This window comes from Hypanus sabinus, chromosome 9 (genome assembly GCF_030144855.1).
Source record: "Hypanus sabinus isolate sHypSab1 chromosome 9, sHypSab1.hap1, whole genome shotgun sequence".
In the NCBI taxonomy this organism is placed as follows: Eukaryota; Metazoa; Chordata; class Chondrichthyes; order Myliobatiformes; family Dasyatidae; genus Hypanus; species Hypanus sabinus.
In genome coordinates this window covers 100,166,518-100,179,532 of record NC_082714.1, presented here as the reverse complement: position 1 = coordinate 100,179,532, position 13,015 = coordinate 100,166,518, and the positions used below count along the sequence as shown (strand labels likewise).

The window sequence follows — 13,015 nt, the reverse complement described above, 5'->3', positions numbered from 1 at the left end:
CTCTCTTGCTGAAAGTCATTTCACTCAGTGCACCTGAAGGCATTCTTTGCCCCTGTACATCACTGCCAAAAGCAATATGACTATATTTTGCAACTGTGCTCTCAGATCTCAGACTCTTCTCCTCATGGAAACATCCCCTTCATGTCTACTTTATCCAGGCTTTTCAGTATCCAGCAGGTTTTAAATGACATCCACCCTCATCCTTCTGAACTCCATCGAGTGCAGGCACAGAGACATCAAACACTCCTCATATGTTAAGCCTGTCAGTCCTGTGATCATTCTTGTGAAACTCATCAAAGCCCTCTCCAGGGCCAGCACATCCTCCTTCAGATACGAGACCCAAAATTGCTCACAATTTTCCAAACGCAGCCTGACCAATGCTTTCCTCTCGTAATGAATGCCAACATTGCATTTGTCTTTTCTACTGACTCAGCCTGCAGGTTAACATTGAAGGAATCCTGAACTAGGACTCCCAAGTCCCTTTGCAATTCAGATTCCTGAATTTTCTCCCCATTTAGAAAATAGCCTACAGTACATCTTTGTTTTTCCTACCAAAGCACATAACCCCATACTTTATTACACAGTATTCCATCTGCACCATCAGATGGCAGATAGCACATTGCAGTTGTCCATGGTCATTCATACTTAATGGCTAGGTTGCTGAGACAGCTTCGTAGACTGGTTAAGAGACAAGTGTGTTCATACAGGATTCAGGAAAAAGAAGCCAAAGGAGCAGGTTTCATAGAACAGCACTCCACTGGACGTTTCCATTCGGACACACACTTCAACTCTGTTTCACATTCCCATTCGGGTATGTCCACACATGGCCTCCTCTACTGCCATGATGAGGCCAAACTCAGGTTGGAGGAGCAACACCTCATATACCGTCTGGGTAATCTCCAGCCCCTTGGCATGAACATTAAATTCTCCAGCTTCTGGTAATTCCCTCCCTCTCCCTTCCCCCATTCCAGTTTCACTCTGCCTCATCCTCCAGCTACCTATCACCTCTCTCTTGATTCTGCTTTCTTCTACTACTATAGTGCTTTCAGCTTACATTCCTCCTTCACCTTTCCTGCCTATCCCCTCCCTGCTTCCCCCCCCCCCCCCCAACACCCCTTGATCTTTCCTCGTACTGGTTTTTCACCTGGCACCTACCAGCCTTCTCCTCCCACCCTCCTCTGACCTTCTCCCCAGTCCTGACGAAGGGTCTCGGACTGAAACATTGACTGCTCGTTTCCACGGATGCTGCCCGACCTGCTGAGTTCCTCCAGCGTGTTGTACGAGTTGCTTTGTCCACAGCATCTGCAGTGTACTTTGTGTCTCCACTGGACAGAACAGTTAAGTCAAGATTTTGCTTGCTTTTTTAAGTTACATACCCCTACTATGTTCTTCTGATTTTGTGATAGCTTCAGCACCTGCTCACCACTGCTTTTTATTTGCAGGGGTTTTAATTTGAATTCAAATTCTCAATCCATCACAGTGGGATTTGATGTTCTCTGTGTAATAGGTACTGTCTGAGGGCCTGAATTTACTACAGAGAAATCACAGCACCAGTGCAGGCAATGGCCACAATTGTCCTGTGCCTGTAAATCTGCTCCGCACATGCCTTTCTCAGCAGGAATCATCCTTTTTCTCATGCCTTTCTAGTGCATGCCCCCTCCTTGCACCGATTTTACAACACTGCTGTGCATCGTGTAATTACTGGCTAGATCATTAATCCCTCAGACACTGAGTTGAGCTGAGTTGCCCTGTGCCCCAGAGACACCGGACAGTTCAAGACTTGGACAGATGTGCATCCATGCCTAATAGATGTTGGAATGTCAACAACTAAACTCACCAGCCCGATAAAATGTGGGGCCTCAGCTGCTGTAGAACTTCTGAACCTATTCATCCCAGAAGAGGTTACAGGTGTCGCGTAGGTGAAAAGGAGCCATTACATTGGTGCCAAATAAAACCTGTCCGCCGGAAGACAAATCTGATGGATTCATCCACAGCGAGATATTGCTGCAAGGGCAGTCAGTGATGTTACAATTGGACTCAAAAACAATGTAATAGCCTCATGAAGCACACCATGAGTTTTGAAGTCAAGGAAACAGAGAGGAATGCAGTTGAGAAGCATGGCCTTCAGCCCATTGAATCCACACTAAACAAGATCCACCCTTTAGACTAATCAGAGCCAAATACATTTTAGTATTTCCACATTCCCATCAATTTCCTCAGATCCTACCATTCATTTATGCCCGGGGCAACTTACAGTGGTCGATTAGCCTCCCTACCCACATGGTTTTCAGGATGTGGGAGGAACAGGAGCACCCAGAGGAAACCCACAAAGTCACAGGGGAGAATGCACAATCCAAATGAAAAGGGCACTGGAGGGCAGATGGGATTGAACCTCCATCAATGGATCTGTGAGGCAGCATCTCTATCAGCTGTCTCTATGCAATTCAAATCAATGAGTCTGTCTTAGAGGCATAGAGAGCTACTGCACAGAAACAGGTCTTTTGGTCCATCTAGTCCATGCCAAAACCATTCAAACTGCCTACTCCCATTGACCAGCACTGGGACCATAGCCCTCCATATCACTATCATCCATGTACAGTACCTATTCAAACTTCTCTAAAACAATGAAATTGAGCTCGCATGCACCACTTGTGCTGGCAGCCAATTCCACACTCTCGTGACCCTGAGTGAGGAAGTTTCCACCCTTACGTTCACCTTAAACTACTCACCTTCCACCCTTAACTCATAACCTCTGGTTGGAATCTCACTCAACATCAGTGGAAAAAAACCTGTTGACATTTATCGTATCTCTCCCCCTCATAATTTTGTATATTTCTATCAAACCTCCCCTCAGTCTTCAAAGTTTTAAAGAATACTGTTCTAACCTATTCAATCTTTCCTCTAAACCCGGGAACATCCTTGTAATTTTTTCTCTGCACTATTCCAATCTTGTTTACATCTTTCCTGTACGATCCCTTTGTCACCACACTCCTCAGTGCACTACTATTCACTGTGTAAGACCCAGTTTGGTTGGTCCTAGTGAAGTACAGAACCCCACACTTGTCTGCATTAAATTCCATCAGCCATTTTTTCCAGCTGATGCAAAACCCTATGTAAACCATGATATCCTTCCTCACTGTCCTACACCACCTAATCTTGGTATCATCCACGGATATGTTAACCACATTCTCATTTAGATCATTGCTATAGGTGACAAATAACAAGGGATCAGGCACCGATCCCTGTGGCACACCACTGGTCACAGACATCCAGTCAGAAAGGCAATCCTCTACTACCACTCTCTGTCTTTTCCTACAAAGCCAATGTTTAATCTAATTTACTACCTCATCTTGAAAGCTGAGTGATTGAACCTTCTTGACAAGCATCCCATGCAGGATCTTGTGAAATGCCTTACTAAGCTCCATGTAGACAACATCTTCTACCTTGCCTTTATCCACCTTCCTGGTAAATTCCTTGAAAAACTCTATAAGATTGGCTAGACATGACCTACCATGTATGAAGCCATGTTGACTATCCTCAATCAGTCCATATCTATTCAAATACATACATATCCAGTCCCACAGAAAACCTTCCAGTAATTTTCCCACAACTGAAGTCAGACTGACCCGTCTATAATTTTCCAGTTTCTCTTTAGAGCTTTTTTTATTGGCTATCTTCCAATCCTCTAGTTCCTCACCTATCACTAAGGATGTTTTAAGTAGCTCTGCTAGGGCCCTGGCAACTTCTGCACTTGCCTCCTGTGGGGTCTGAGGGAGCACCTTGTCAGGCTCGGGGATTCATCTACCTCGATTTGCCCAAGGTAGCAAACACAACCTCCTCTGTAATCTGTTTAGGGTCCATGAAGTTGAAGCCGCTTTGCCTCACTTCCATAGACTCTGTACCTTTCTCCCGAGTAAATACAGAAGCAAAGAAAGCATTTCAGATCTTCCCCCATCTGGTTTGTCTCCACACATGGATTTCCATTCTGGTCTTCCAAAGGATCAATTTTGTCCCTTGCAATCCCTTTGTCGTGTTCTTGACATCTAACAAGATTACACTGAAGCCGTTTGGGAAATACTATCTAAGAACAGTAAACAAAAAGAAGCAAAGGGCACTGATATGTGTTCAATTAAAGTAGACCAGAGAACATGTGAATAATCCATCACAGATAGACGTATACAAGTTTATTATGATTGGATGATCATAGAGTCATAGAAAACCATAGAACAGAGACAGGCCTTTCAGCCCACCTAGCCCATACAAAACCATTTAAACTACCTGGATCATAGCCCTCCATACCCCTCCCATCTACGTACCTATCCAAACTTCTCTTAAGCATTCAAATCAAAATCGTATCCACCACTTTTGCTGGCATTTTGTTCTACGCTCTCACCACTCTCTGAGTGAAAAAGTTTCCCCTCATGTTTCCCCAGAAATATTGCTCCTTCACCCTTAACCCATGAGCTCTGATTGTAGTCTCACCCAATCTCAGTGGAAAAAGCATGCTTGCATTTATTGCATCTAAATGATGCATAATTTTGTATACCTCTATCAAAACTGCACCCCCGCCCCCCCCCCCAAGTCTTCTATGCTCTGGGACATAAAGTTCTAACCTATTCAATCTTTCCTTATACCTCAGATCATATCATCCTGACAATATCTTTGTATTATTTTCTCTGTAATCTTTCAATCTTATTTATACCTCTCCTGTAGTTAGGTGGCTACACTGCACACTATACCCCAAATCAGGCCCCACCAACATCTTATACAACTTCAACATAACATCTTAACTCAATACTGATCTACGGAGGCCAATGTGTCAAAAGCTTTCTTTATGACCCCATCTATCAGTATCACCACTTTCCATGAATTATGGAACTGTATTCCTCAAATCCTTTGTTCTACTGCAGTCCACAGCGTCCTAACACTCACTGTGTGAGACCTACCCTGGGTGGTCCTCCCAAAGTACAGCTCCTCACATATGCTTGCATTAAATTCCATCTGTCATTTTTCCAGCTGGTCCAGATTGCACTGCAAGCTTTGATAGTCTTCCTCAATGTCCACTAGGCTCCCAAGCTTGATGTCATCCGCAAATTTGCTGATCCAGTTAACCACATTATCATCCAATTGATAGACGACAAACAGCAATACCTGTTATCCTTGCAGCACTCCACTAATCGCAGGCCTCCAGTCAGAGAAGCAACCATCTACCACCACTCTGCCATCTCCCACAAAGCCAATGTCTAATCCAATTTACTATCTTATCTTGATGCCAAGTCACTGAACATTCTTGACCAACCTCCCAAGCAGGACCTTGTCAAATACCTTGCTAAAGTCCAAGTAGACAACATCCACTGCCTTGCCTTAATCAATTTTCATGGTAACTAACTCTGTTACATACCCCGTGGGTATCTTGTGACTGTCTTATGACCATGATGTAATTGACTATCTGGTGAGCATGATGTAATGGTCTTGTGATGGTGCGGTGATGTAATTTCCCGCAAGTGTGAGGTCACATGATGTAATTTTCCTGCCAGTGGGAGGTCATGTGATGGCCTGTCCCAACAGGTATAAAACGGGGAAGACTTGTTGTGACGCAGGTCAGTTTGTTGTTTAATTTGTCAGTTACTCTGTTATGCCGCGTATTCCTCTCATGACGCAGTTTTGTTTTAAAGTGGAGTTTTAATTTCTTTCATAAGTCTGAAAGGTTATTGCCGGAAATTTCACCACAATGCAGTTAGCTTTAGTCCAGTTGGAGAGTGAAGAATTTATCGATGTATGAAGACTCCAAGGATTGAGTAAAATTGGTGTTGTCAGCAGTAATACAGGATCGACCTTATTGAATCCTCATTCAGAAGGTAGTAACCTGCATCTGAGATTACCGATGCATTGTGAGAGCAGAAAGGGTTTGCAGTATTCATTTGCAGTAACATCACGTCGTCAAGGAATTCATTACTTCAGGAAAGTCTCTCCTAATTGACTGTGTAAATTATCTGGACTTTCGCATTTACCACTTTTAAGAACTGTGTTCGCATTTATTGCTTTAAGAACTGTTCGAGTTGCCATATAGCAGTTAACTTGCAGTTAAGTTAGTCATTTGTTTACTTTTCATTTGTTGTTGAGCTGAGTTTAAATAAATGTTTCGTTGTTTATAAAAAAACCTGTCTTATAGAGCTTTTTGAATATTCAATATTCATTGTTGCCGTATCATAACAACTCAAAAAACTCTATTAGATTTGTTGAACACAACCTACCTTGCCTGAAGCCATACCAACTATCCCTAACCAGTCCCTGTCTATCCAACCACTCATATATCCATTCTCTTAGAATACTTTCCAATAACTTTCCCACTTCATCATTTCAATGCAAGCAAGCACTTCAACTGAAATACTAATGAATGAACTTGAAGATGTTGTGGAGCCAAGAGTGTAGAAGACAGCTAGAAGGGTTTGTGCCAAAGTAGAGTAAGTTCAGACTGAACAGATATCTTCAAAGTTTTTTTCTTATACTTGTTTTTCACTATTAATGGAAGAATGTAACGCATTCCAGTAGTATTTGCACTTGCAACTAAATCAGATGTTAACAGTTGTAAATTACATTGCTAATTTATTAACATTAATGAATCATGGTTATAAACAGCAGACTGCAGGCATTTCAGACATAGAGAGAAAACAAAGTCAATACAAACATTTTCAAACTGAGGAAAAATTTAATCCTTGGTGTGTACAGTACACTCAGAGGCCATTTTATTAAGTACACCTGTATACCTGTTCGATAATGGAAATTACTAATCAGCCAATCATGTGGCAGCAACTTAATGCATAAAAGCATACACAAACGGTCAAGAAATTCAATTGTTATTGAAAGCAAACACCAGAATGGGGAAAAAAGTAATCTAAGTGATTATGGCTGTGGATTGATTGTTGGTGCCAGATAGACATGGTTTCAATATCTCAGAAACTGCTGATCTCCTGAGATTTTCATGCACAACAACATCTAGGGTTTACAGAGAATTGTGCAAAAAACAAAAAAAACAGCCCATGAGTGGCAGTTCTGTGGGTAAAAGCAGCTTGTTAATGAGAGAGGTCAGAAGAGAATAACCAGAATGGTTCAAGACAAGAGTAGCATAATAGCAGTGGTATGCAGAAGTGCATCTCTGAACACACAAGATGTCCATACTTGAAGAGGATGGGCTCCAGCAGCAGGTGACCACAAACATACTCACAGTGGCCACTAGTGGTGTGCTAACGTGCAATGTCCTCCTTCTAAATTTTGATTGCTGTGTGATTCAGTACAAATGCACTCTGCTATTACACATGTAAAACATGGGACTGAGGATAAATCTCTGAGTATCTTTTAATTGGAAACTTCTGCCTTGCATCTTCATCTTATATTGATCAGTATACCACTGCTGTAGCAATCATGATTCAGAAATACCGTGGGGAGCTCGCAGAATGCCTGTTCCAATCTATTACCTTCAATGGATATTCCTTGCATTGGAACTCACTTTCAAGAAATCTGACCATCAAATACAATTAATCAACTAACATTTACCAAACAGAAGGCAAACATAAATCTCCAGCATGAAAACAAAGGAGAGAAAACATCAGCAGTGTGAGACCATTACATAAGATTAAAAAGAATTTACAACTGTTCACTGGAGTAGTCCACGTGGGTGTTTATTGAACAGGGCACAACCTCACATTGCTTTCAATGTTTTTTTAAAATCACAGCCTAAAGTGCATTTAAGCTGTTAACTCAACAATCAAGTGGTGGTTCCATATTTCATATTTTCTAGATTAAGTATTTTGTTCTGAATTCCCAGTCAGATGTTATTTCTATGACCCTCAGATTAGTTTTCCTCTTAATTTTCTTCAACAATCCTAACAAACTCATGCAAAATATTAACAACCTCCTTGAAAGCCTTATCCCTGGCACCATGCCATGAGTCATCAATGCTATCGGTGACTGGGCATTTAAAGGGAAGGGGAAAAAATGGTTACAGAGAGAAATTCTACATGAACAAATAACAACACTCAGCTTTAGACTGATTATAAGTCTAAACATTTTTGGTATAAAATTGAAAAGTTCAACAGGCGCATCAGAAATGTACTTGTAGAGAAGTCCTGCTTTAAATATGAAATTCTCTTAAAGTTTTAAACTGAATGTTTAATGGTTAGTTGTCATTACTATGCAGTGCTAATTTCTAATGTATGTGGAACATGATCAATGATTTCCATAAACAAATTCAAATGAAAATGGTAAAATAAATTTGCATTTTCAATTACAAAATACTCCATAGCTTAGAGCTTTGCAACAATTCAGTTCAATCATATAATTAAAAATAAACAACTGGAGTTAAATGGCATTCCCCTATTCATTTCTGATTAATTACTTTTCTGTTGTTTCATGATGCATGCTAACCACATGATAGTTTGTTAACCAGTATGGATATCTAAACTCCCTGCTTTTCAGCTGCACTACTTTTCCTTTCATCAGTTTAAGCAATGCATTTTCTACCCATCAATACATCCTTATTTTTGGCTTATTGTCTTCTCTGTGCTTCAGATCTTCACCTTGTGTTACTGCTTCAACTTATCAAGAAACCGTTTTCACCTTTTCAACTGTAAGGAAGTAATTTTCACTTACAGTCTTTGCATTGGTCTGAAGGGATTGGATTTGAAGCAACATGTCTGAGAGTCACCTACCTGTCTCCATTGCTATCACGGTGATATTGTGCCATCCTGCAGTTTCCCGATCCAATCTTTTGACAATTGTGATCTGTCCAGTGTTTGCATCCACATTAAATATTCTCTCCAAGTCAGTGTTACGGTCGATAGAGTACCTGTCAAATCCCCATCAGACAACAGTGAGATAAGACCATTGCTAAAGTTCATAACTTAGAAAACTCAGAGCTGGCTTAACAATAAAAATACAGCAGAACTGTTATTCAGTCAGTGCTTGTGTCAGCTTAGGGAAACTAAACAGTAATGTTTCTAAAGGCCTGATATGTCATACAGTAATGTAGAAATACAGTGTAGCTCTTTAGCCAAATGGTCTATGCTGACCATGATGTCCCTTATGCTACTTCCATTTGTCTTTGATTCACCAATATCTCTCTAAAACCCTCCTATACATGTACTTAACGAACTATGTATGGGAGGTGGTGCTGGTGGAGATGCCCTGGGGCAGGTGACCTCTGGTGGAGAATTAAAATGAAGATGAGAAAGTTGGGTAGAGGGACAAAATCAAGACCAGGAGTACAAGTAATTAGGACGTGGTGGTTAGCGAGACTGACAACATCGGTACTGGGACAGTAAGTGGTGTTGAAAGAAAACTTCCAGGTGGTGAAGGGCAGGGATGGGAAAGGAACTTTGTAATCTGAGAGCAGGGCTGTGAGCAGGGTTTGAGATGGTTGAACTTGGTGAATCAGGCCAGCATGAAGTGCCCTTGCTTCTCCAGTCTCTAGCTGTGCAGGATGAATGTTTACCTGTTGAGCCCATCTCCTTTCAGCACTTGATTTCCTGAGCCCTGCCAAACCGACTTGTATTAATAAGCTAATATTTGAGGCAATCATCACGAAAACTTTCAAATGACCAGCACATCTCCTGGGGGCCGACTGGTCACCGATTTCATTGAAGTCTGGTTGGGTATGAGTCTGGTTTTGGGATTCCTCACATCTTAATCCATTAAATATTCCAGACCCTCCCCTGCCTCTCTCTCCTCATGACAGTTTGTGGAACAACCTTGCAACCTTTTAAGCTGAACATGTTTTAAAGTAGGCTCTTCTAATTCCTTCTATTAGTTTTGCACTAATTTTAACTTTTTACCTGTTGAATATCCCTGGGACCCATAAAGAATAGAACATAGAACATAAAAATCTACAGCACATTATAGACCCTTCGGCCCACAATGTTGTGCCAACCACATAACCTACTTTGGAATCGGCCTAGAATTTTCCTGGCACATAGCACTCTATTCTTCTAAGCTCCATGTACCTATCTAAGAGGATCTTAAACAAACCTATTGTAACTGATCTTGTCAGTCAGATGTCAGAGACAACCTGTTGACTCACAAAAAATAGCAGCCGCAGTATGCCCACATTGCTCTGACTTCATCATAGCTAGCTCCCATAAAATTGCTAGGTTTCTCTAGTAGAAAACACCACTGATCTGAGGTGGAGACTTAAGAAGTGTAGGTACTGAGTAAACACAAACTAAGAGAGGCTTTGATTGGCAAATCACCCACACGCCAAGGTACATCATTGTAGGGTATCTGAAGACTGAGGTCCAAAAATAAAAGACCCAAAATGTAGGTGGATGTCAATTGAAGATCCATCACTGAGTTGATAACCTTGGCAGGTTACCTAGTATTTATATGTTTATTTCATTGAGATCACCTATAGCACAAACAGTTAAGAATATACCTCATTGAGGGTAAATAATGAAGCAGAGAATACCATGGACACAGAAGAAGCCAGCATGCTCTGGAAGGAACACTATGATTCCTTGGTTGGGAATCTATCTTTAAATCATGTGTCCTTGACTCTACCCTCCCTGCACCCCTGCCACAATATCAGCTTCAGCTCCAGTCATGCTGCTTCCCCAGTCTAAAAAGAGTTTAAAAAGACCATATTAATCATTTAAAAATAATTTTCTAGAGCAGATGATACAGTATAGTTTTAAAACTTGGTAGAGAGGAATGCATAGCCTCTTCTCCCTCATCTGGAGGAACTGTCAGGGATCTGCAGAGATCTTTAATCATGACCATCTCTCAGGAAAGAGGAAAATCTGATTGCAGTAACTACAGAGGGATCTCTCTACTGCTCTCCTTAAGAAAAGTCACTGCCTGTGTCCACCTCAACCCTATCCTCACATTTGTAGAATAGCTGCTTCCTTCTGTGATTGATATTACTATCAGAGCCACATCAATCACTGCACCTGGCAGTGATTCTCTTTTAATTTTCAAAGAGAATCAATTGCAAGAGATGGTGAGGAATCCTACTAACATTTGACTGATATTACATAAGCATCTCCCTTTTTCTCTGCTATACAATGATGTGATGAAAACATGACATTTCTATCCAATGGATCCAAAGGGACCAATTAAAACTGCCTTTGCTTCAATTACTGTATCTTCTCAATCTTTTTCACCTCGGTTTTTCTCCTCAATCTCCCCAATGAAGTGTTAATCTATAGGTCAAGTGGAAAAGTAATGAACCATTGTTGCCTCCAAGCCAGAGCCAAGGTCACTCGAACCTTAGTCTTCACATGCAGTAAGAAAACTTACCCTACAAATGGGGCCACTCAGAGATCAATGTTGACCTGTTTGCTGATACGTGAAATAAAATTGACCTTACATCAAACATCCAAAAGACAAAGGTCATCCATTAATCTGCCCCATTTCAAAGTGATTGTTTAGTAGAACCCTCTGCTTCATTGACCAATCGAACTCAACATCATCAATTAAGAATAAACAAACTGCTGTTGAAATATAGAGCATATAGAGAAATATAGAACAGCATCTATAGATGGAAAGGATAGGTGGCATTTCAGGTTGAGACATAGCATCAGGACTTTGAGCATAAAGGGGAGATAGCCAGTATGAAGAGGTCTTTTCCATTTCTGCCTTTATTGGCCTTTGTCTATTCAATAAAAATACAAAGAGCTCTTTCTTCCATTGCTTTCTATCATTGATCACATTACTCATCTCAGTCCTATTGCTGACATCCTCATTTAATCCAGTGTATAGGGTTTTGGTGTACTGGCTCATGGAAACAAGAACAATCCTACTGTTCCTGCTCTCTATTTCTGTGAAGTTATTTATCTTTCTATTGTCCATTCCACATGTCCATCAGCTCCTCATTCTAGCAGAAACCTCTTCCTCCTTCAGTGATCTGTCTAGCATTTTTCAACAGTACTTACTATTCTAAGTGACTCCACACCCAAAGTCAAAATAAAATGTTTGAAATACCACATTGTATTTATATTGTCTGCAGCAGTTGTTCTTACCTGAAACTAAACAACCCTTCTCTTTTTCTATGGATCTTAGTCAAAGTTTGCAATACAATTTCTCCACTTAGACAGAAGCTCAATGCACTCAGTCTTTTCCTCTCAATGGAGAATCAAAAAATGGAGGGTATTGGTTTAAGGTGAGAGGGGAACAATTTCATGGAAACTTGAGGAGCAATGTTATCTTTCATACAAAGGACAGCATGTATGTGAAATGAGCTGACAGAAAGTGTTAAGGCAAGTATAACCATGACTTTTTAAAAACAGTTGGACAGGTCATGGACTGGAAGTACTTTCAACACTATGGACAAACACTAGACAATGGGTCTAGTTTGGGTGGGGCACCTTGGTTGCCATGGATCAGTTTGATTAAAGAACATGCTTCTATGCTGTTTAAGTCTATGAGTGTACCTTCACATCAGAAAGGCTTGGTGCTTTCAACTGCTGATTCATACAAGCAGAAGCATCTACATTTCTCTCATGACAGGACAGCAAGTTCATTAGTGGTCATCCTCAGTAAAAACAGGAACATAAGAAAGTATCAAAATCAGAATTCAAGTAAGGTTTATTGTCACTGACATAATTTGTGAAATTTGTTGATAGCAGTGCTGTGCAAGCATACCAAATTACTGTAAGTCACAGTAATAAGAAAGATAAATAAGGAATGGATAAATAAATAGGTGAGTAATAAATAAACATAAATGGCTAAATAGTTAAACAAACAAATATATAAATAAATAATGCAAAAGAAGTATAGTGAGGTACTGTTCATGAGTTTATGAATTGTTCAGGAATACAATGGGGAAGAAGCATTTCCTGAAATATTGAGTGTGGATCTTCCATCTCTTATATCACCTCCCTGATGGTAGCAATAAAAAAAGGATATGTCCCTGATGGTGAGGGATCTTAAAGATGGATGCCACCTTCGTGAGCCACTGCCTTTGGAAGAGTATCTTCAATGGTAGAGAATCTTATGCCTGTGATAGCGCTGATTGAACCTACAA

General features: G+C 40.7%; 1 protein-coding gene across 1 annotated transcript in view; it reads right to left on the bottom strand.

Moving 5' to 3' along the window:
* Positions 1 to 13,015, bottom strand: part of LOC132400103 (cadherin-22-like) — an 845,421-nt gene that overhangs the window by 340,863 nt on the left and 491,543 nt on the right. The window contains exon 7 of the mRNA XM_059981179.1: positions 8,709 to 8,845. Coding sequence (XP_059837162.1) covers positions 8,709 to 8,845 — 137 coding nt within the window. The remainder of the gene's footprint in view (positions 1 to 8,708; positions 8,846 to 13,015) is intronic.